The following is a 24,781-nucleotide window of genomic DNA, read 5'->3' as shown; positions in this document are numbered from 1 at the left end:
GAACTGAAACTGCTGGAGGAGAGGGGGTGGTTTCTACAGTTCACGCTTCAAGTTCTCCCCTCCCTACACGCTTGTTCCAAATAGAGCTCCTCTGGAATGTTTGCTAGCCCTAGAATAGGAAGAGGTAGTGAACCTAATTCTCCTTTTACTGCTCAGGAAACAGAGAGCAACATCAGTCAAGTCATTAGAATCAGGCTGATCTAAAATTGATGTCAGAAATGGGTTATCTATGTTGTTTTCATAACATGGATAACGATGATTCATGCATTATTCATGTAATATTATCACCCGGTTAAAAAGTAACCGTGTTGATTTTTATCTGAAATAAACTTAGCCAAAGGTTAAACGAATGCACAAACATCCCAAAGTTATTGTTTCTTTCACTCTTGGCAGATGATATTCAAATACGTTTCTATGAGGAGGATGAGAATGGTGGTATGTGGGAAGGCTTTGGAGACTTTTCTCCTACAGATGTACATAGGCAGGTAAGTAACAGAGCATTTGCCATTTGTTAATGGTTTTCCGATCTTAAGAAACCAGGATTATATTAAAATTAGAAAATTAGGTGAGAACCTGTATATCCCATACTAACCTCTTCAGTCCCTGTCTTTTGTTGGCTACTTCCTAATAATAATAGAATCTTAACTGTTCTTTAAGATCTAAGTTAGGAATGTAGCTCTAGGAAATCAGGAGGGAGATCACTTGCTTTAAACATACACCAGTGCGAATTGGGATAGGATATATAGAAAACTCTCACAGCTACTATGAGGATGTTGAGAAAGCCACAGAGTAGATGCTCAACGATGAGGGGAGAAGCAGTGTGGTACTAACATACATGGCAGGGTGATTCCTGGTGGTTCTGTCTTTCACAAAAGACTTTAGGACTCTAACTCAAAGGTACAGCTGATAACTAAAATGGAAGTTTGTTGTGGTAGCAGCCTTTCGCAAATTTTTGACTCCCTAGTAATGAACCAACTCCCACAAAAATAACACAAATGTACATGCAGAGTTGCCAAAAACCACTGTCCGTGACAAATGCGCTTATCATTGTTTCCTTCACAGTTTGCTATTGTGTTTAAAACACCCAAGTATCGAGATGTCAACATCACAAAGCCAGCCTCTGTATTTGTACAACTGCGTCGGAAATCTGATCTGGAAACAAGTGAACCAAAGCCTTTTCTTTACTATCCGGAAATCAAAGGTAATTCATTAAACCCACTTTGTATCCCAGAAACAGAAACTGCAAGGTCCCTAGGAATACTTTTAATAGGATAGGACATGTGTTGAGTGAAACATTTTTTGTAGTTATTATTTTTAGAAAACAGGATAGTTGCCGCCTTGTTTTGTGCAGAGCTAATAGGAAAACTGTTACCTCTGTTATGGCTTATTGGTTTTTGTTGTTGTTGGACTGGTAAGCAGTAAATCTATGTCTTTCTACTGAGGTTTACTCTGGGTAAGTTTCCTATATGCCTGTTCATACAGTAGATGGCACTCTCTTCTCTGAGCTTCTGCAAAATAGTATCTGAGGACATTTTGCTGTCAGTACTTTCAGTTGAAACCTTAAACAAAAAACTGGTTGGTATCTGGTGGAAAAAGTATATATTTTCCAGTTCTCTCCTTTCACCATCATGCCTCACAATTTCTCTGATGTTTTTGAATTTTCCAATTGCCTATACTGCCTAATGAGCCCAAGACCCTTTTTGTAAGAGTAGGGAAAGTGCTGTTACCTCTTAGGGTAAAATGTTAGTTAGCTAGCTGAGGTAGAACAGCTGGCATCAGACCTGCCTCCTGAGTTGTTAGTGAGAACTCTAACCAGCAAGTCTGTGCCCATTAAAAACTCTTCTACGTTTCAAATGAGTTTGATGTGAAAGACAGCATCAGTATGTTTTTAAATATTAATAATGTTAAAGATACGGAAATACCTTGAGGTCCCAGTCAGAATTAGTGTTTTGTTACACTAATAGTCTATCTCCTTAACAGTTAACCTGCATGCAGTTTGTGCTGTTAAGTCCTAATCTTGCAAGTTCGCAGTACCTAATTTGGAGCCATGCTGAAATCAGTACCCTGTCAAACTCTGAAATATGTGTGCATCAGTGCTAATGGACTAAGCTGAGGAGAGGGGAGGTGGTAGTTGTACAGCTGAATCTATTTTACACTTATTATAATAAAATAGCAGAAAGCATGCCTTTTCAAAATCTTCCAGAGTAGCTAGAAGATCTTGTATCAGTAATGATTTAAGGAATCTCTTGCCCAAGTTTCACGGAGATGAAATGTCTAACTGCAGAACAAAGTTGCCAAATGTGAAGCAAACTTTTTTTTATGAACCTCTCAAGTAAAATTAATTCAATATTATGTGCATTTTAGGATGCCCTATACAATCTAATCATAAAATTACCATTTAGGGTCTGTATTTTTCCCCTGTTGCAAGTGTTCACATGAACTTAGACACGTGTCTGTGGATTTTTTGTTTGTTTCTCTGACTAGATTGCTCTCTAGAGTTTTCTCTCCTCGTCAGTGTGAGTATGCCTGGTGCATGCATGCATACATACTTACAGATCATGTATGCCTGGAAACAATGCACTTCTACTTTTCAGTGTACTGTTCCATGTAGTCAGCTGTCCAGTTTGATGCACTGACTGATGTGGCTGTGCATGTAATTTCTTTTTGTTGTATGTTTGTTGAAAACTAATAGATCATTTATTGAAAGTGGTTTTGTATGTTCTTCTCTTAACAGTTTTAGTGGGTTTTAACCTTGTAATCTTTGTATCCCTGTACAGATAGTTCTTGTCGTGCCATTTTCACTTTCCCCAGTCACTGGGATACTTTTTCTAAACCTTTGTGTTTTGCTTTCCAGTAGATCTAAGGATTATTTTTTACTTACATGATAAAATTCTTAGTTTTTTTGCCTACTGCTGCTCCGCATGGTTTGACAGTATTATATCCTGCCTGAAAATAAGCTGTCTTTATTCTGTTGGCCTTTCTGTTAATTTAAGTAAATCATTTCAATCAAACATTCTTTTCAACATTTCTCACCATCCTTAACCTTAAACAAAAGTTTAAAGGGCACTGCAGGTGCTCTGAGCTGTTGGAGATCAAAGTGTCTTGTGATTTGCTGACCCTTTTTTGTAAGTGTCTGTTTCTGAAGTGAATTTGTTTAGTGGAGGAACCTGTGCCTGTATTCCGCAAAGATGAATTTTCTTGAGTAAGTATTTGGTTCGAGGCACTTGTGCTGATTCATGACTTCGCTTAGTCATTGAAGAATTTGGAGGCCACTGGACAGGAGCTGCTGTTGAAGGAAGCTCTGAGCCTCCCAGGACATTTCTGCACGTGTCCCTCCCAGTCTAGGCATAAGGCACCTGACAGAATAGCAGAGGCCATGAGGGCCTGAATGATGCTGTCAGTCTGGCTGGGGACTTGGCGATAGCTTGATTCTCACTGCTCCATTATGTACAAGGTTGTTCTGTTCGAGGCTAGAAGTGTGTTTACTCTTCTACAGCACTCCTCATTTTCCCTTATAAACTAGTAATTTTTACTAGTAATTTGTGAATATTCATCCTTTTCTGTGCATGGCCACTCCTAAAAAGGAGTGACTCCTTTTTCCATCTGTTCCTTCTCACCTGAAACGCAGATAAAGAAGAAGTGCAAAGAAAACGACAGAAGCTCATGCCAAACTTCTCAGATGGCTACGGCGGAGGCAGCGGTGCAGGAGGAGGTGGCATGTATGGCGGGGGAGGCGGCGGTGCTGGCTCTGGTACGACAGCGGTTTGGGGGGAAGAGGGAAAGGGGTTCTGCTTTGAGAGCCTGCAGATAATTATTCTGATTATAAAAATGAAATGAGGAATTCATCAACTTCTAGTGAGATGAGATCTGACTCTCCTATCTTTATACCTGGTATAAAGGAGTAATTCCTAGAGGAATTTAGCATGTTAACCCTGTTACTGCAAAGCATTATTATAAAATTCGAGATACTTTATAGTAAATTTCTTGCTGTGCTCTATCTATTGAAACCTGAGCATATCTGAGATGCAGGATATAAGAGCAATGCTTTGATTTCTTGCAGCAGAGCACTGATGAGCTATAGATCAGCAAATGCCATCTGAACTACAAGTAGCCCTTTTTTCAGAGAAGGGTGCAGAGCAGTAGTTTTCAAATCGTTACATGCATTGCTAGCAGCACATGTACAACATAACACCAAAATACAAATCTGTTGTAATCACAGTGATTTACAAGCATGGAGACAACTTGTGAGGTTTCAGCTGAGTTTTAAATGCGGTGTACTAGCGATATTACATGTGTGAGGTCTTACGGATTTGGGGACTGAGAATGTCACTAGTCAGCCATCTAGAATTTCTTTGGGTTTTTGAAGTGGGGTGGTAGAGTGCACCTTCAGTTTGGAAAATCTGTTTGAAATGGATGGAATAAACCACAAAATGTGTAAAAAATAAAATTTCATCTCTTTAGTGTCAGTGCTCTTCTAGATTGCATTTTCATTGTTTTAGGGTGTCATTCTATTAATTCTTAATCTTTTTCCTTTCTTTAGGGTTCAGTTATCCTTCGTACGGTTACTCAGCTTTTGGAGGGATGCATTTCCACCCTGGCACAACAAAGTCCAATGCTGGAATGAAACATGGCAACGGTAAAGATGTCGTTCTTGCAACAGTTTAATTGAGTTTGACAGTCTTTTTCTTTTACAGTATGAGCTGAGGTTATGCATGTTTAACAATGTGCTGTGATGCATGTTTAACTTAAGTGTGCTGTGGAAGGTTAGCTTTTTCCCTAGAGCCACTCGTAAAACCTCGGGTAGCACAGAGGCTTGTATACATTATATTGCTCTGCTTCTTTTCAGTTGTATTCAAGTCCACCTTAAACACTGTGTGCATTTTCCTTTTTACTGCTAACCCCTGAGAAGCAGTCACCAAAACCCCTCAGCATGCTTTATATATTCAGTGTACGCTTCAAGCACCAGCCCTTTCTCTTGCTTGAATGTGCTGATTAGGGGATGACTCAAGTACTAGACCAGATAAAAGGTATCTTCCTTTGTTGCCAGTGTCTGGTGCTACACAGTAGCCAGAAGAAATAACATAAGAATCAATGGAAAGGTTAAGTTAATAATAAGGATGTCCCTGTCTTCCTAAAATAGAGACCCACATGAAATCTACTTGTTGAATATTCTGTAGTTATTTCTAAATTCTGAGGGATGAATTTGCTGTCAGAAAGGCAAAAATATATCTGATTATTTTGGTAGATTTTCTGGGAATATTTCAGACTTGGATTGTTGTACTTTCAGAGAAGAGGTATTCCCGTTGTTGTTATATAAAAACTTATCTGTAAAGCAGAGGCTGGCAAAGACATAATCACTTTAGAGCAAGTTACATTGCTCCATCCATCCCTGTGAGTTGGCATCTGGAGTATTATGATTCATGAGTGTATAATGATAACACCTATATCAAAGTAAATTTTATGCACAGTTCTTCAGGGTTTGTTTGTGGCTAGTTGAGCTTTCATTTGCATAAAAAAGCAGTAGTATTGAACACTAATGGTATTAATTTATGTTTGAAGGACTGTCAAATTGCACAGCTGAAAAAGATAGGAAGAGGTCTGATAAACCAAGTGACAAATGCAACATGGTGCATGACATGAAAATGGAAACTATGGAGAGGAATGAGTGCAGAACCTCTGGTGTTAATGAGGAGAAGGAGGAGGATGCTTCATCCTGTAGAGGTGAAGTAAACGAAGCAGATTGCAGGTGGCAAGGTAAGTGAACAAGTAAATATATTTAAGGTAGATCAGACTGCCATAGGGAGCAAAGCTCGTGTTAAAGGCCTGGAAACTCCATAACGTCTGCTGCTGTTTTCAAAATATGATAATTCTTCTTTGAGGAAACAGTTCCCCCAGATCTCAGGTCCCTCCCCACACATAGTTGGGTAGATAGTTCTACACCTTTGCTTTGTACTGTCACTGGCCAACTGAGCTTCCGCTTGCCGTGCAAGGAGATGAAATAGCTTAGCCTGCTGGGCATATTTAACACTGCATTGTAATAACACTGTCTGAGGTTCACTGAAAACAGTGGCAGTACTTGGAATACTATTCACTGGTTGACTTGGCTTTTGATGTTTGATAGGCTTTAATGGATGAGTATAAAGAATGTCTGTGTGATTTCTGTGTAGTTCTTCATTGTAATTCTGCTGTTAAATTGCATGCGAAGTAGCATGAAAGGTTTAAATTTAAAATGTAAACCGTATTTGTTTCCATGCAACGAGTACACAGTAAAATAACAGTTTGGTAGCAAACCTTTTATGCATCAAACCAGCAAACAAAAGGGGAGGAAGGCAGGAGTAGTTAGTAAGAATGGTTTAGAAGTAGATTTTAAATAAGTGAAAACTACAAATCACCCTTTCACAGGCAGTAAGACTTCCTTTTCCTGCATGTCTACAGGCTATTTTTTCTAAAGAGTTGCTAATCACTTTTTTAAAGGCCTTGAGTAACCATGCTTCTCATCACATTAAAAAAAAACAAACAAAAAAAACAAAAAACAAAAAAAAAAAAACAATTGAACTAGAGAGACATGGTAGTGGTAAGAATTGAGTGGTAAGGATTTTTTTTGTTTGCTTTCAGCAAGTGCGATGTGATCTAGACCACTTCTGTTGTTCTGTCCTTGGTCAGGGAGAGAGCATGTTATCTTTTGGGTATCAGTCCTCTGTGACACTTGCTATTAACAGCCCTGCAGACTGTGGCTTGGGAAACCAGAGCTGCATAGTAGATAGGTTGTATTTGTAAAAACCTCCAAGGTGTAGCTTCTTGTGGTCTGAGGAGCGGATGGTGCTCTAGAGAAAAGGTGAAGAACTTGCTGCTTGTGGTTCTGGTTGTGATGAATCCTGTGACTGATTCAAAGAACAAAATCTTTGGCTGATATGTGAAGTAAAATAATTTCACTTTAGGAGTCACCAAAGAGAGTGTTGTTCCTGAGTAATGTACATTGTAGGCAGGCAGCTGGCTATTTCTTTTCCTTATCTATTGTAATTGCATGAAAGGAGACAATTTCAGTTTCCAGATTACGTAAAGAATAGATGCAGAAGAACAGACTCCATGAAATGGCTGCTGCAGGTTAGAACATCGTAGTTTTTAGACTAAAAGATGCTATCTTCTGGTATTTTGAAGGATATTTTTTCTATGTGCTTGCCATGCGAAAGCAGAGGTTCAGCATCCAATTTTTTTGGACATGCATATTTTATGAGAAAAGACAGAATTGCTTAACACCCTTTACCTTGGATATGTTGTAAACATCTATTTAATCCTATTATTTAGTGTTAAGAGGTAGACAGCAAATAACAATATATCAGTCTAGGCACATAGCATAGGAACCGCAGTGATCTATGGGCCAGAACAATAAGCTTCATGGATAGCTGAGTAAGCTGTTGGCTTACAGAAATGATGTGTTCATTTTCACCAGGGATACACATCTAACTGAGACTAAATCCCTGGTTATGTGTAGCTGGAAATCCTGGGTATTCCCTCCCTACATGTGCTTTAAATGACAACATCTGTTTTACTTGTTTGCTGTTAGTTATTTCGAACCTTACATGGTTTTATAGAAACACGAAACTGTTGAGAATAAAGGCTGGTTTCGGATGATACTGCTTCCCAGAATGACGACTGTGGTTTGAAAGTTCATCTGTTTCATTTTCGCTAGTTTCTTGACAATACAGAACCACAAAGGTATTGGCAGAGCAGCTAGGGTGACCTTTTAAGTGTTCTATGGACAAGAGTCCTTAGCTGTTGCTTATATCTAAGATCCAAGTTTCTGCTCCTTTTGTTTCATTGCACACAAATGCATGTAAATGGAATGAATTCAGTGCCACTCAAACTAAAGGTGGCTTCCAGAGTTTCACCATTCCCAGGGTTGTTCCTACTGCCTGAATGCTCAGAGTGCACCTCCTTTTCCTTCCCAGGGACTCATTCGCTCTGTCCTGTCCTCTCAGCAGTAGTTAACAACCTGTCTCAGTGAATCAGCAAATAATGCTTCTGGTTTGCACTTTGTATTTCTGTGGCAGCACAAACCCCTGCCAAAAGAGGGAGGTGTTGCAGGGAAGACAACCGAGCTGATGAAGGTAAAACTTTGCCTTGCAGATGGTCCCTTCCTGGAGAAGGCAATGCAGCTTGCCAAGCGCCATTGCAATGCTCTCTTTGATTATGCTATAACTGGAGATGTGAAGATGCTGTTGGCTGTTCAGCGCCATCTCACCGTTGTCCAGGATGATAACGGAGACAAGTAAGTCATTGCTGGCAAGGACCTCTGCTTGCTGGCTTGAAAGTCACCTCTTTGATGGCAGTCAGTTTGTCCCATCTCCTGTGGGTGCTGGTTGTGGATTACAGCACCACTCAAATGAACATCAATCAAATGAACATCATTCCCCTTTCTGCTGTTTGGGAGAGGTACAGTTGCAAATTAGAAATTTGTGCTGCTTTTGCAGAAAAGTTGCTTCCATCACAAAGTTTGTTATTCCAGTACCCCTCAGAAAATAACCTGTGTATGAGGATGTGTCAAGGATGTTGTGAGTCTGCCTGCCTTCTTTTTACTTCCAATCATCGCAGTGTGAAGTGCTGTGCTCACATCATGAGACACAGCTGATGGGGATCATCAGCTTTGTGCTGAAGGAGAGTGGCCTGCTTTTTATTCCATGCAAATCCTTAACTTTTCATTGGGAATTTTAAGTTGCAGATGCGCTAGGAGACGTAGAAGTAATAGCTAGTGGGTCCTTGCTGCTTTTCTCCCACTGACACCAGTTTCTTCCCAGAGGACTGTATTTTGTTCTTGCTTGTGTCTGTAGTGTACTGTTGTCTTCCACGAGATTGCGTGGATGTTCGGGGGGTGCTTTGCTGCTAATATTTCCTGACCAGTCCTTCGATAACATGAGCTGGAGTAGAAATCCATTTTGCTGCTCTACAGCTATGCACATTTTGTGGGACTCGAACTGAAATACAGCAAGGAACAGATTATTAGTAGTTATTTAAAAGCAAATTCAATGGAAGTGATTCTGAATACAAAGATAACCTCCCTTGGATAAGCAAGTGACATTTTCACATTGTCACTGTTTTAGCTGGCAGGCTTTGGGCAGCCCCTGTGCAATCTCTTATGTTTCCTTAAATTGCAGTATTTTGTACAGTAGAAGCCCTGTAAGCCTTAAGGTCTCTAACTAGACGGAAAATTACAAGTGACTGAAACAGGCCTACCCTACTGTTTGATTATGCTGTGAGAGGCTACTACTTCCACTCTGCTTTCAGTGAAAACAGGCCTCAGATTACTGATAAACAGCATACATAAATACTGCAAAATCACAGCTAGCTACTTGCTTTGCTTCCCAATTGGCAACCTAATGTCTGCTTTGAGGAAAGCAGCAATATAGATGAGGCAGGTGCTAGCAATAAAGCCTGCTAGCACTTGGGACAATACAGCTTCTGCATGTGTTTGTTGTTGTTTTTTTGTTTGTTTGTTTTTTGGAGGGGAAGGAGTATCGATCTCAGTCCTAGCAAGCAGGACCTACATTTAAACATCAGTAAGGTGCTACCCAGATTTGGATTTGCAGGGCATTTCAACAAAGTCAAAGTACTTAATCGTGATGATAAATAGTTTCAAGACGTACCTGCAAGTATGGGAGGCTCAAGCTCATGTGGCCTTTCTCCTGGGAAGGAGTTTAGTCTATGAGCATGTAATACATATAAATTACTCTGCAGCTATTTAACAAAACAAAGTTTTGGTGACTGCTTTGCAGCTCTCTCACAGGAGCTGTTAAAAAAAAAGCCAAATTTCATAAATCAGTTCTGCCAAACATTCATTTTAGTCATTAAAATTTTGTGGCAAAGACTATAAATTTTTTGCTTAAGCCATTAAAGAAATGTTGCTGACAACAGTTTTGCTGATCTTTCATCAGAGTAGTCTCGAGGGAATGAAAATACCTTCATTGGGACCCTGTGTTGTGTTTTATGGCTTTGAGACAAACTACATTAGCCTGTGATTAGCATATATTTGCAGTGAGCATGCAGCAGCACTCACCCGCTGTTACTGCGTTCGTACCGGTACCACTGATCTCGTGAAGTCCGAGGGCATTATGACACTTTGCCTCCACGGGGCTAAATTAAAATATTTGCTACAGGAAAGAGAAGTAAAGGCAACAGAAGAGCAAATTGTTTCTAAGGTGAGATGTCCTGTGCTGATGTTGTATGTCTCCAGCACTATGCTAAAAAGAATCTAGAGGCTGGCCACATCAGATAAGGGAGAGCTTGGTAAGGTATGTTTCAAAACAAAGAGCATGGCTTTGAAATGACATCTCAAGGGAACGAGACAAATCAAGCTCTTGTGTAGAGCGGCGATGAGATTCACAACCTGCTTTTCTCCTGGCGGTGTTTTGCATGGCCAGCCACTCTGGCTGGAGCTGGCTCTGGAGCAGAACACAGGAAAGGCTGCTGCGTCAGCCCAGTAGAAGTAGATCCTTGCTATGCAGAGTAACTGCAAACTCCTAAAACAGTTTTTTCCTTCAACATGACATCTCTGGCCACTGCTGCAAATCCTGTGGCTGTTAGTCACCGGGCCCGAGGCCCTAGTCATTTTCTGTTTGAAAAGGAAGAAAAGAAAAACCCGCAGAGCTGGGGAAACCCCCAAGGGAAAATCTGCTTGGGTGGTAGAGACTTGTGGAAATTCTGGAGGAAGGTTTTGACAGTAAGAGATGTTCATGTGCTGTGTAATTCAAAACATGAAAAAAAAAAAAAAAAAGGCACAAAAACTGGGGATTTCAAACAAGTTCTGAGACAATTCTTCTTACGTGATAAAAAGATTTTACTTATTAGACTAGTAGTTAAGTCATACTCAGGACCCGCAAAATCCAACCTGATTCTGCTTTTGTGATTGAAGGGTTAAACACAGCTATGATCTGACTAGCCTGTTTTAATATTAGGATTCATTTTAGGTGCTGCTTTTTAGTGCTGGATTCAGAACTTCTAATAGTCAAATGTTTCTATCAGAATTCAGTCAGATGTACAACATAATCTTAGAATTTATAGAATACATTTGAAAATACTTAAATAATCTGTTAAATATCTGAAAATAATCTGTTTGTTTTTTTGTTTCAGCGTCCTTCATTTAGCAATTATCCACCTTCATACAGAACTGGTTAAAAACCTCTTGGACGTGATCCCAGATTTGAATTATAACGACATTATCAACATGAGGAATGACCTTTATCAGGTATGCTGTTGTGGTGGGATAGGTGATGTTGACTGTTCTGCCAGCAAAAATTGTGCTACTTGCTGTCTTATTTTTCTTCTGTTCATTGGAGTGAGCCCAGATCAGACTGTAATGCAAACCAGCTGAGAAATTCACAGAGGAACACAGTGACACGTTGTAAGGTGGTGGAAGAACAGGAGCATGTTTTCACTGTTTTAATTCATAACTCCCCTTGATGTTGAGAGAAACATCTCCGTGTGTTTATTTTAGAGTAGACCCCAAATACTAAGTTCTTCAGACTATGTCTTCATTATTTGGCTTCTCTGTTATTAAACCAGTGGTATGGATTACAGACAACTCTGGGCTCTTTTAGACTTTTTAACATAGGATAAGTCAGGATGAGTTGTCAGTTGCTGTGAAAGCTGTAACAAACTCTGCCCTTCCTGTAGCCCGGGTGGTACCTGTGCCCATCATATGAGCACCAACATTTCCCTTTCATTTCTTGGTTCACAGTGTATCAGAAAACAAAGAAAAACATCCCCATACCTTTTACCTAGTAGAAAAAGACCTCTTAGCAGCCTGGCACAGTTCTCTCTCAACTTGATCTAGGACACAGTCCGAGTTTTTTGTATTGTAACTCAGATGGGCTTTAAAAAGAGCTGTGGAAACCTGCCTGTAAAAGAAACTCTTTTCAAGTGTGTGCACCATTCAGTTGTCCCAAAGGGAGCCAGCTGGACTTTGCATGGCAGCACTCTTGACATTTGTGCCGTTTCCTTCTGTTCAGCTCCAAGCTGTAAATGGCAAAGCCGGGACTTTATGCTACACAGATAATCCCAGAGGGTTTATTTTGACTTTTTTGTTCTCTTTCACATTTCATTTTTATGTTCACATAAAGGAAGTTTGAAATATGGAAGGCAATGAAAGCAAGAAGATTCTCAATTGAATTCTGTGTGCCCTCTGTTTAACAGAAATAGGAAGCAAAGCTGTGCTCCATGCAAGACATAAATCTAACTGCCAGGACCTCTACAGCTGTTCTATTTCTACTTAAACCTTAGGCCAGTGATGGGAGAAAATGTAGGTTTAAGCCAGGATTTTTCTTCTCTACAGATATTCTGAAAGATGAATCCTACACATATCCTGTAAATTCAGTAATTGCAAATGTGTTGGCAATTCTGTTAACAAACACAAGCTTATTGTACAAAGCTGGAATTAGTCCTTTTTATTAGGCATATCTGTTAATGTCAGAATAATAGGACAGAGATGGAATCTCGTGCATTTTTTCAGATTATATTAGTGTTAGGAATATGATTTCCCGAACCTCACTGGAATGCCTTACTGTTAAATACATACATCTTTGACAGTGTTACCCGTGATGCTGTTTACTGGCAAGATGGTCAAGAACACAGTATACAATCAACATTTGGAAATACTTGAAACCTCTCAGCCTGAGATCCTCTCAGTGCTGCAGGTATCTGTGCAAAAATGGAAAACCTGCAAATAGAATCAGCTAGCTAGGCAAGATGCTGTGTAATCTGCACTTTGACAAATGCACAGAACAGCAAGATTTTCTTTTTCTGTCTAGAGTCATTTTAAGGGATAAGGAAATCCTAAACCCATGTCTCAGAACCTGCTTTTTAGGAACAAAATTAGAGCATGGTTTAGTGAGAAAGGCAGACTTTAAGAGGTTCTAGAAAGCATGTGGACTTCCTCTGTGGTAGGAGCTTGGCTATGGGGCAGCTGGAGGCAGGGTTACAGCACCTGGGTACAGGGATTATCCCTGGGACGTTTCCCAAGTCCTTTGCACTGCAACTCCCAAATGGCCAGGTCAGTCCCCTGGTCTTAGAGAGTAGGCAACGTCTTTCTTCCTCCCAAAGTCTGAGTGCTGATGGCAGCAAGGTGGCTTTTATTTCAAATAAAAACCCTATCTGTAGTGTACAGTAGAAAAAAGTACGTGCGCAAACTTTTCACCTGTGTGAGCTTTAAAGTGGAGTAACATCTCACACAAGGAGCTTTTGTTGGGTTAAGAGATCTCTGGTCAGTGTTGTGGCTGCTGCTCATCCTCTCATGGCTCACTTCTGTCACTTGCAGACCCCCTTGCACCTGGCAGTAATCACAAAGCAGGCAGAGGTGGTGGAAGACTTGCTGAAGGCTGGAGCAGATGTCAGCCTTCTGGATCGCCACGGTAATTCTGCCCTGCATTTAGCTGCTGCTGAAGGAGACGACAAGATTTTGAGTCTACTCCTCAAGCATAAGAAGATACCTTCGATGGTCGACCTTTTCAATGGTGAAGGTAGGGAAGGATGACAGCTGTGTTTTATACTTACCTACTAGATGAGCACACCGCCATTTCTGAGAACAGTGCTTGAAAATAGCACCTTCCCCCTTTGTGCGCACGATAACTTTTGCTTTTATATGCCTGTAGTCACAGATGAGAGAACAGAGATGTATAGGTTTTCTGGTTATACAGAACATAATGATTGATAATGTCCATATTATACAGTATGGATTTGAACTTTTTGTTACTGTAGATATTTTAATCTCACAGAGTTTCACGCGCTGTGTTCCTTCTGGCATGCCTTATATAAGCACTGCTTAAACATCCTCCCCCTGCCCCCCAAAAAAGAAGTGGTTCCTCCTCTCTAGTGAATGAAATCCCCTCAAAAATAATTTCTGGACTAGTGTCAAGTTTCACATCTAGCACTTTTTGACCGTGCAGAATTAGAGCTTATAAAATACCCACAAAGACCCAAGTCTCCCACTTTTCAATGGCACAGGCCATTTGAAATTAGTACTCTTGCACTAGATGGTAAAATGTCTGACGTAGAGTGTCATTATGTGATTTAAAAAAAACATGTGTTAAGTTCCTCAGAAGGGTTATTTATTTTTATTATTTTTTTTTAATATAAGGCTTTATTATTCTCTTTTTGAGCCACCATGGTTGATTTTTGAGGTGATAGGGCTGTCTGACCTTACAGAAGCATCAGTTATGCCCCCAGAATGTTTCTTGAAGGGATTTAATCTCCTTTAAGGCAAAAAGATGGTCTAGGTGAGCTCTTTAGTTCCCCCCTTCTGTTCCACCTTCCAATTTGCTTTTTTTTTTTGTGTATGGCATTGAGTCACCACCAGCAACACAACTAGTTCCAGTTTATGCACAAAGAACATTTTTATTAACACCATCTTTAGTACATAGACAAGCAAAGTCACTTGTGCTCAGGTAGCTACAGTAACTCGGTCATTTTACAGACTCTTAAGGTATGCAACACTTAAAATCTGATAATTTTGACATTTCTGTACTTATCAAATATTAATGCACACGACGAATGGGTTTTGTGTTGTGCAGGTCTCTGTGCAATTCACATGGTGGTGATGGCAAACAGCATGTCCTGTCTCAAACAACTGATTGCTGCTGGAGTTAATGTCAATGCTCAGGAACAAAAATCTGGACGAACTGCATTGCATTTAGCTGTTGAACTAGAGAACATCCCCTTGGCGGGCTACCTGTTGCTTGAGGTGAGGGCAGAATTTCTTTCTCCCAGGTCTTTTCAGTTATGTATTTTAAAAGTCTCAAAAATATGCCAGTGCTTCTGTGGAACAGAAGTAATGCTTTTCTCTGTTTATTGACGTGAGTGCCTAAATTGGGATAATGGCAAAATTATTGCTGATGTTATTATTACTTGTTGAGCACTGCCGATGAACCTTTTGCATAAGTTGAGGAATGCAGTTTGTGACCCTGACCTGACTGCATGTGCCATGTTTAATTTGCACTGCGTAACCCCAGCAGCCCACGAACCCACTCAGGAACAAGTGAATCACTTAGCTTTGCCAGGTGGAATGTGTATACAGATGTGCACAGAGAGATAGCTATGTGTATCCATAAATATTTGTCTCATCTCTTTAACATCCTGAGCTTAGTGTGTTTTATTGTGCACACCCACTGTGGTAGCTCTTCTGGGTATCTGCACAGATGTGCTGCTACCGGCCTGTCTGCTCTTCTCCTGAAGGGCAGTGGGAAGGCAGAGTTCAGCGCCCTCCAAATGTTGCGGGTAATCAGATACTAGTTTTATTATTTTATTATCTGATTATTATTACAAGATGCAAAGTGGCTTTTGAATTTTATCTACCTGACTTATTTGGGTTGATACACCCTGTCTCCTGCCGTAGTTCTAAGTGTACAACCACCATCTATTCTTGTGTGCAGAGTTGTAGTTACTTTCTAACTCCTCCTTTTCAGACAACGATTAGAGTTTTTATGCAAACAGGTGTGGAATGGTGCTTATTTACACAGTAGCAATGTTTATGGAGACACAAGTCTCTGCAACTGTATTGTATAAATGAATAGCACTTTTCTTTTTCTCTTGCAACAACAACTTAGACTGATGTAGATGTGAACAGCACTACATATGATGGGACAACACCTCTTCACATAGCAGCTGGAAGGGGCTCTACAAAATTGGCAGCAGTTCTCAAAGCAGCAGGTATGGAATCAGATATTTGCAGGAGCATTTTGTTTAACTGTGGCAGTTCAGGGTAGGAGGCTGCACACAGAAAAGAACGGGTCAGAGCAGAAGACATATCTAAGACGAAGGTTTGTTTCTCCGCTGGGAAGTCCTACTCTCAGGTGCTCTGCTACTCTTTAGCACCATCTAATGGCTAAAAAAGGCAAATTAGTCATGGAAAAAAAACTCCCAAGCACTCCTGAAAGCTTTCAAGCATGTCTTGTGTATTTTTTTTTTTTCTATCTAAAGAAGCAGAGACCTGGTTACATAGTTGGGATAAGGGTTGGACTGCAGACAGAAAGAGACAGAAAGACTGCAGACAGAAAGAGACAGAAAGAGATCACTGAAACATAAGTTTGTTAGTGTCTCCTATTTCATATCACTGTGGTAATTTTGAATATTTACTGGAGCATTTTTTCAGTTCTCTTTAGACCCTTAATACCTGAGTTTTCTCCTTTGACACAGAAGTCCAAGCCTCCCAGTGCTCTAACTGTGTGCTTGGTCTTTTAATAATATTCATACTTTTATTTGACACTACAAAAAGAAGCACCACAACACTGCTTCAGGATGTACACAGTCCCGTGAGCCAAGAACAGGACTGGAAGTCAGTTTATATAATTAAAATCTTTCTTTGGGCCTTAACATGCTGCTTGCCATTTTTTTTTCCTATCTGTATAACAGAAAGTAGCATTTTTACAGGGATGAGACAGTATTTAACTTTAGCTGATTGAAAACATTGTTTGCTGACTTAAACTGTGTTTAGCTTTTAGCTTGAGTAGCTAAATTAGCAGATTTGCAATTCAAAACTTAGAATACATATTTTAAGTATTGAAGCATTTTCTTAGGAGTTTCTTGCACCCTTGTTTTCCAGGTGCAGATCCTCACATTGAGAACTTTGAGCCACTGTTTGATCTAGAGGATATGAAAGATGATGATGATGAAGGAATAGTACCTGGGACAACACCACTGGATATGGCATCCAATTGTGAGGTATGTGATCTTTCCTCTGTTTTGTTTTGCTTTTTTTTAAATATTAGATGATAGCTCAGCTCTCCCCCCCCCCCCCAATTCCTTTAATTTCTTCCACAGTCATTTAAATGTTTACAAACTATGGGAGCACCTGAATTGACATCAAAAATAAACTTACTGAGCCACAAAAAAAATAAAATATGAAAATAATAAAAATGAAAATAAAAAAATAAATGAAATAATGAAATAATACTGGGATTGTATTGGAAGAAAGCCCCACTTTGCAGACTACTTTTGTTGAACTGGATTGTATAAACAATACACTGTGACTTGTCAAGATAATGGACAAATAACCAGGTTTTGCTAAATACTGACTTTAATGTATTCTCTTAGGTGTACGACATATTAAATGACAAGCCTTACAAACCAGCAGCAGCAGTTTCGAAGGACTTACTGACACAAGGTATCATCTGTAAAGATAACTTAACAATATCCCTCTAGTAATTAACAGCTGAGTACTGAAAGCATATTTGCAGAAGAAATAACCCCACCATTCCTTGTAAGTGAGCTGGGAAGGGAGAAGAGGGATACCCTTCCCCGCACACACATCCTTAGAATGAGCACGATTCTGTAAAGAGGTAGGTCACAAGGACACAAGGTACTAAATTTTCAAGATTATACCAATATATTAGTAAACACCAATGGACACTAAAATAGATGCTCTTTAATTTGGCTTTGTTTCTGCTTAGAAATGAACTGGTGCATGATTCGTATAAATAATAAACATATTTCTCTGTTCCCCAGGACATATAAGAGAGCTGAATGAAAGCATCAAGATGCAGCTTTGCAAAGTATTAGAAGTACGTGACCCAAGCAAAAACTGGTTTACTCTAGCACAAAAGCTGGGTCTTGGCATACTTTGTAACGCCTTCAGGTTGTGCCCTTCCCCATCGAGAACTCTGCTAGATAACTATGAGGTAATGTGGCTGTTACAGGTTATAAAGAACATACTGCTGTGTGCTGAGCGTTGTCCTCCTGCATGGTGCGACAGTGCGGCCTGTTGGTTTTAGCTAGCCTGGGTGGTGCTGAGCATCTGCTGTTCTCTTCTCTTAGGTTTCTGGTGGTACAATTGAAGAGCTGAGTGCTGCTTTGAGACAGATGGATCACACGGAAGCCATTGAAATCATTCAGAACGCACAATCCATCTCGCAAAGGCAGCCTCACCAGGAGGACAACACCGTAGAAGCTCTTCTTTCATCATCTCCGCCCACCTTTGCAAAGAGGGACACAGGTAAAATTGACAGCAAAACATCAAGAGTTTCAAACCATTTTTTCTCCCCCCTGCCTGGCCATGTTAAGTAATGAAAACATTTGTTTCCTCTTGATGCCCTGTTCAAAGGCCAGTTCTGCTGCCAGCACCCTAATGTAGACATTCATGCTACATGCAAATACTGTAGATAGTTCTGGTGGAAAAAAGCAAACACAGTAACTTCATCCTAGTCTAACCTTACCCTTTATAGAACATCGTTTGTTCAGTCATGGAATGAGAGTTCACACCTTTCAAAACTGTGCTTGTACATATTTGCCTCTTAAGCTTAATTTAACCCCTTAAAGAAGGGTTCTGCTGCTTTGCAACATGAATGGATTGCATTATGTATTTTTTTTAAAACAGCTGTTCTGAAAAATACTACTGAACTCTGTAATATGATGACCACTGTTTGAGTCATACCGAGACCTCATCACACCTTCAGCTTGGATACGGCTCTCTTGCAGTCAGACACTCCTTTTGGGGATCTTGCACAAATGACTGCTGCTGCTGATCACATGCTCTGGTCAACTAAAAACATCCAGCACAGCTTTTCCTATTGCAATATCTAAAGCTACAGTTATTTTCCTATACAAGAACTTTAACCTAGTGGGTTGTATTCCTCTGTTTTTTCAGGACATTGCTGAAGCAAAGCAAACCGTAATGCATTTCCCTTCTATCTCTGTCTCTTTTAGGTGAAGTTTATAATAGCAAATTTCAAGACAATGAAAGCACATGCGACAGTGGTGTGGAGACCTCCTTCCGCAAACTGAGCTTTACTTACTCAGACTCTCTGAACAGCAAGTCATCAATAACACTCAGCAAAATCAACCTCAGCTATGGACATGAAAGCTCAGTGCAAAGCAATTATATAGCTAACTAGCAATACTCAATTAGCAATATGCAGATACAAGAACAAACGTGACATTTAGAATTACACCGGCACCATCCCAGCCAGAGGGAAGTAAATTCACAACCAAAAACACTCTGAAGGAACCACACACGAACCTGAACCAATGGGAACTTCAGTGTGCAACACCTGGCCATTGCTTCCTTCCTCAAGTGCTTTTAATTTTATCCACTTAACAAGCCACATACCAGAACCAGGGCTCTACTGCCACACCAATACACAGGACCAGACACTGAATGACTGACGGAGCTCTCCTGGCATGTGAGGATTTTCTTTTATAGATGAAAGTCACTCCTTGTTAAAGCATAATAGCAACTCACTTAACACAAAGAGGTAAGGCACACAGAGCAATCAAAGGATAGTTTCTAGCTGCTCCCTTCATAATTTTTGCAGCACACTTGTCTGAAAAAAACTCATAGAACGACTGGCAAAGAAAAATCATGACTTCAATTGCAGCAATGACAACTCAGAGAGAAAAGAGAATCCTAAAGCAAAGAATCTTGTATAGTTCAAATAATGTATTTAAACCTAACTTTTGTGCCTCTTATTCAAAAAAAAAAAATTGTTTGGCATTTTCCTACTTGTAAATAGTTTTTTATATCAGTTCCTTTCAAAAAAAAGTGTGCTTTTTAAAAGCTTATTTTTATTTTACTTTTATAATAAAAACCCAAAATGAAATCCCTTGTCTACACTTGCTGTCATTTTTACATCTTTCAAATAGAGTTACTGAAGACTTAGCATTTCAGTTTTAGGAATTGATACAAAAATAAGCTGATTTCACAGTACTAAAATAAATGAAGGGTAGAAAGCCACTTGTCTTCAAGCTTGAGTATCTTTTACAGGGTGAGACCAGGAGCATCAGCTACTGCTGAGCGTCTGTGCTTTGGAACTAAGCCTCTGATTTGTGGTCTTGGTTAGATCTCTTCACGTAATTATGGCGGCACAGAGCCATTTATACTGAAACCAACTTTGGAGCATCTCAACAAAACCATAGAGATGGTTCTTCCTTGGGCTATCTAAAAACTCTTCTATGACTGTGTTCCTGAGCAGTATTTCTTTTTGTTTCATGGTAATTGCGGTGAGTGAGGTGGTGAGTAATGCTTACAGATGTTGGCCCTACTAAGTATATAGAACAGGCATCAGATTTCATTATGAGAATGCAAAGCACCGTTATACCGTACCACTTACTTGTAGTCAGCTGTCTTGACACAGAGGTGGAGCTCTGACAGTGGTGTTCTTGGTGTTCAGTCTTCAGTAACCTGGTGTCGTTCCTCAGAAAAGTAATCAAAATAAACCTTGAGAATTTTTACTTTTTTTTAATCAGTATTTGCTGTAATGAATTAAGCCATGGTCAGTGAAAAAAAACTTGTGAAATAATTTCATATTCAGCTGAATTACATCCAGAGAAACAGGATGCAGAACAGCAGAAATACCATGCTTTCTTTCAATTGCTGTCTGTATAACCTACAGATGCAGTGTCATAGGTGGGTGGATTTTTGTTCAATGAATGTAGTTGTCTGCTGCATTCCAACTGCAACTATTTTTTTTATGCAGAAACAGTAAAAGATCTCATGTCCTGGGGCTGGAAAAGCTTTTTCAGCCCTATCAGAGTTTCTGAGTCAACATACCTTCTACTGTCACATCATTTCCAGCACAGCTCAGGGGGGTGGCAGAGACTTCCATTGAGGTTTCTACAATCTTGCAGGTCACCAGGGCAAGCTGTCTGTTGATGAGCACCTTTTGCCTTGCTTCTGGCCCTGCGCAGCAGAAGATGCTTGAATCTGTATTTTCTTACGTACTTCATGGCCAAATGCTGCATAACTGTTATTCATCAGGTGAGTGACCATGCAACAAACAGCAGGAGAGCTGAGGCCCCCTATATTCACATACTGTAAGTGACATGCCAGCTTCTTTCCCTGCAGTCCCTTTGAAGCAACTCTGTTTCAGTCTATTTAACAAAACAGGCTTCAGACCTTTTTTTTTTTTTTGGTTTAGCAATAGAAAAATATTAATTTAAAATCATTCTCACTAACTCAAACAGGAACACTAAACTTCTCTGTGACAGAGTAAGGTCACGTAATACAGCAGCTTTTCCCATCTCCTTTAACCTGAGGCACTTTACATATGTGCTACAGCCATGCAGTTTGTCAGGAGTAGGCAAGAGCAGGAGGCAGAACCCACCAGCAAGCACAGGGCACATTAAGTGTCCTGACACCTAGTAGGAGACGCATTTGTTTCTTTTTGTGTCGTTCCAGTCTGGCAGAGGGAACTTAGCAGAGCGCCCGCTGTTTACCTCAAGCAGCTCAGTTAAAAGAAAATGCCCATACACGCAGCTTTGTGCTTTCTGCCTTACCTTTTATCTCTGTTGGTAGGTGGTCAGCCTGTACGGGGCACACTGCCTTATGCTGCTGGCACCTGGAAGGAGGCCAGCACCACACCGGCGTGGCAGTGCCAGAGTACACTGCTGCCTCCTTGCAGCCGTGAGGAAGAAACAAGCACACAGAAGAACCGCGCTCTGCAAGAGAAAGTACAAGCAGTGCAGACAAGTCTTAACAGAAACATGTAAAGCTGCTGTGTTCTTCATAACAAGTAACTACTACGAGAGGCTGATATGCCTCATTCGCTCCCCTCAGACACAGATTTATCCTTGCAGCTGGAGCATAAAGACGTGCTACTCCTGCTTCCCAAGTGTGACAAAATAAACCAAAAAAAACAGGCCTGCAGGAGCCCGGGAGCTCACTGCCTGAGTGCTCCTGTCTAGAACTGGGTTATACAGAAACCTGTCTCACTCGGCACAGTAAGTTGGTGTGGACCTCACTACACCCCGCAGGCCTAGGTATTGTCCCCCCCATCTATTCCATAGTACCTCTGAGGAAACAACATTGAGAACTATGAGTCACTGAAGCTCGCAAAAGCTAAGAGTAAGTTGGGGTTTGTTTGTTTAATATTTTAAATATTATTTTAAATATTTTTCCAGTTCTGAACAGACAGAGCAGAATTTCTGGGATTTACATTTTTTTCCCCATCAGAACTTATAGGAAAACAGCCCCAGCTGTCACACTCCTGTGTACTGAGAGCAGGGCCCCTCTGCACTGTGGCTGGATGAACTGGAGTTATACAGAAACCTGTCTCACTCGGCACAGTAAGTTGAAGTGTGGACCTCACTACACCCTGCAGGCCTAGGTATCGTCCCCATCTACTCCACATTACCTCTGAGGAAACAAGAGGTTCTGGGCTACAGAAACAAGGCCCACACCGCAGAGCTCTCTTCTAACATCACTGTGCAGGAAGCCTGCCGTGCACAAATAAAACACCGGAGGTATGGCCAAAACGCATCAACCAACAACTTCAAACAGATCCTAACTAGCCTGCATGGCCGTTTTGTCCCTCTGAGTGCTAGTCACACTTCTCCTTGGCAGAGAATGCAGAGATTGATCTGGAAATGCTTGCAATGCTCTAAGGGATCAATACCAAAAAGAGAAAGGCTAGTTAATTAAGCTTTTTCTCCTGGTCCATAGGGAGACGTAACCTTTGGGCATCCTCAGTCAAGTTTATTATTAACATATAAATAAATTACAGTGAGGATCAAAATCTGAAATAATTCTAAGCAATGTGCACTTGTGGTAATTGGGATCTGCTACATTATCTTGCTACTGCACTACAGTAACAGACACCAGAAACTTGTGGAATGGAGCAAAAATAAACTGACAACAGAACTCTACACATCTTCTGCATTTGGTGTAAAAAGGACTATTCAGAAAGTTCAACTGACCTTTATTTTTTAGAGTCACTGCCACAGCTGTAAGTTCTCCAGTATTTAGAGACTTGAAAGCTAGATGTGATAGTAGAAAGTTATAGGCAACATTCAGAGATTCTGTAGACTGTGGAGAGGATCTTACTTGCATGTAGTGGTATAGGAAGCATCTTTTCTCCCTTCTCTTGGCCCATGAAGTGCTGTTTACCTGTGTTCAAGGAAAAAGAGCAACTCTCCCTCCCTTAGAGTGACAAGAACAATGATGACCATTCATTAGCTCAAGATACAATGATCAACACTCACCCAACAGCTTCCAGCTCTTCTGGAGCACACTCGTGTTAAAGTAGAGCAGTTCTGGAGTGACCAACAAAGGCTTTGTCCAAATTTCTGCTGGATTCAGAAGATTCCTACTGCTACAAGCGAAAACAGTACAAGTTAATCCCAGAAGATGCTTTTCTGTATTTAGGGTTATGAAGTAGTCTGATGCCCCACTTAGAGCTATGCTGCAGTATGTACAAAGCCTGTAGAGCTTTTAAATGAGTCAATGAGAAAACCAAATGCTGTAAAAAACGTTCAGCCATCCATTTACCCTCACTGCTTTCACAATACAGAGGAGTGCGGGCAGATCTGTGGACCACTGCACCCTGCAAACACTTGAGACTGACTTAACATCAGCTACCCGTGGCAGCTGCCAACACTCCGGGTGAATCAGCACGCACACACACACCTCCACCCCCCTCTGGTACGCTCTGGTTAGCAGCTAATGTTTGCCAGAAAGACAGGAGCATGACTAACGATTCGCTTCTCCTTCAGATGTGCGATCACCTTACTATCTTTTTGTCTTCACCATCCCAGGCGAGAAACACATTTGGCCACAGCACAAACCAGGAGCTGTGGCCGGAATGCCTCCCAGCTGAGCAGCAGGCAGCTCGGTACACAACACACATCGCTGTCCTGAGCACTGGGCTTGCCTCCGGGGAGCTGCTCTGCTATCCTCAGTGCCTCACCAGCCACCCAGCCAGGCAGCCCCTGCAGCCGCCCCCTGCCCTACCACGAACACAGAACAGCTCCTAGCAGATCTAGCTCTCCAGGAGTTCTTTCACAGGAAACCACCTGGGGGCTGGCTCACGCCACTGCTCCTTTACAGCTGTTGGGGAAGTGAGCTGAAGCCTGCAAGGCTGAGTGCTTAAATCCTGGTACACTCACGTGCTAGCAGACAAAAATCAGTGGGGCAGCGTGCCCAGCATGCCAGAGCATTACTGCTTAGCTGTAACTGTTTACCATGGGATCACTATAAAGAATGAACAGACAAGCTGCAATGCTGGCAAAAGCCCCAAGATTACAAGGTCTGCAAGGAGCTATCAGAGGCCAGCACTTCAGGTTTTGATTTCTCACCACTCTAAAGAAAGTTTCAGCACCGGTATCTCAACAGCATGCTTCCACCAGGCCAACAGCTCTACATTATTTGGAACTCCTGTGCTGGATCACCCAGCCATTCACCAGCCCAGATCCACAGCCCTTCTACCCTGTGGTAACGCCCCTTCTACCACAGCCATTTCCCGACAGTCGGTCAGGTCACCAGCCAGCCACAACGTAAAAATCTACACAAAGGAAGAGCACTACTGCGCTTTTCTTGATGGGCTCAGCGAGAGCAAATTCAAGATCAGCTTCCAAGTCCAGAGCAGACTGAAGATAACTGAAGTGGCTCTGCTACAAACCTCCAAAGGCAAAAGGGGCACTAGAAGAAAAAAACGTGCTAAAGACAGACATGCCTCTAAAGCAGAAAACCCATCCAGGCCCCAAGCTATGCAAACAGCAGGTAACACCACAGACTGACAAAGAGCTCTGCGCTTAGGGAGGAATTCTAGATACACATCTTTCTTGGAAACCAGTTGTAGAAAATCCAGAAAAGCTTCCAAACAAGTGTTTGTGGTAAACCAGAGCAAAATAAATCTTCTTGTGTGGCAGAAATTATCAGCAGAGAGGTGCCTTCTGCAGCTCTCTGACCATCAGACAGACCATTTCTGCAGGTCCTGAATGGGTTCGGAGCAAAATCAGCGCCAGAGAGCAGTTTTGGGACAATGAACTAATCAGCATCATACAGCTTTCTACCAAAACCTGTCCCAAG

The 24,781-nt window shown here is 41.1% G+C and overlaps 1 protein-coding gene and 1 long non-coding RNA gene across 3 annotated transcripts in view; one reads left to right on the top strand and one right to left on the bottom strand.

Moving 5' to 3' along the window:
• NFKB1 (nuclear factor kappa B subunit 1) overlaps positions 1-19,577 on the top strand; it is a 58,110-nt gene extending 38,533 nt beyond the window's left edge. For both annotated transcript variants that reach the window (XM_035539742.2, XM_035539750.2), the window contains exons 10-24: positions 394-485; positions 1,063-1,201; positions 3,629-3,751; positions 4,541-4,636; positions 5,560-5,754; positions 8,128-8,269; positions 11,125-11,239; positions 13,307-13,508; positions 14,559-14,728; positions 15,591-15,693; positions 16,586-16,704; positions 17,077-17,146; positions 17,488-17,660; positions 17,797-17,974; positions 18,685-19,577. In XM_035539742.2, coding sequence (XP_035395635.1) covers positions 394-485; positions 1,063-1,201; positions 3,629-3,751; positions 4,541-4,636; positions 5,560-5,754; positions 8,128-8,269; positions 11,125-11,239; positions 13,307-13,508; positions 14,559-14,728; positions 15,591-15,693; positions 16,586-16,704; positions 17,077-17,146; positions 17,488-17,660; positions 17,797-17,974; positions 18,685-18,872 — 2,105 coding nt within the window. In that variant the 3' untranslated portion in view covers positions 18,873-19,577. The remainder of the gene's footprint in view (positions 1-393; positions 486-1,062; positions 1,202-3,628; positions 3,752-4,540; positions 4,637-5,559; positions 5,755-8,127; positions 8,270-11,124; positions 11,240-13,306; positions 13,509-14,558; positions 14,729-15,590; positions 15,694-16,585; positions 16,705-17,076; positions 17,147-17,487; positions 17,661-17,796; positions 17,975-18,684) is intronic.
• On the bottom strand, positions 13,543-23,813 carry LOC126913299 (uncharacterized). The gene is made up of 7 exons (XR_007708247.1): positions 23,767-23,813; positions 22,672-23,066; positions 21,253-21,414; positions 20,528-20,656; positions 20,088-20,170; positions 17,695-17,954; positions 13,543-13,634 (listed from the first exon to the last, which is right to left on the bottom strand). It is a non-coding gene; the product is annotated as an uncharacterized LOC126913299 (long non-coding RNA).
• Between the last annotated feature and the right edge of the window lie 968 nt (positions 23,814-24,781).

Source organism: Cygnus atratus, chromosome 4 (assembly GCF_013377495.2).
Source record: "Cygnus atratus isolate AKBS03 ecotype Queensland, Australia chromosome 4, CAtr_DNAZoo_HiC_assembly, whole genome shotgun sequence".
NCBI classification, from domain to species: Eukaryota; Metazoa; Chordata; class Aves; order Anseriformes; family Anatidae; genus Cygnus; species Cygnus atratus.
This window is presented reverse-complemented; position numbering and strand designations above follow the sequence as displayed.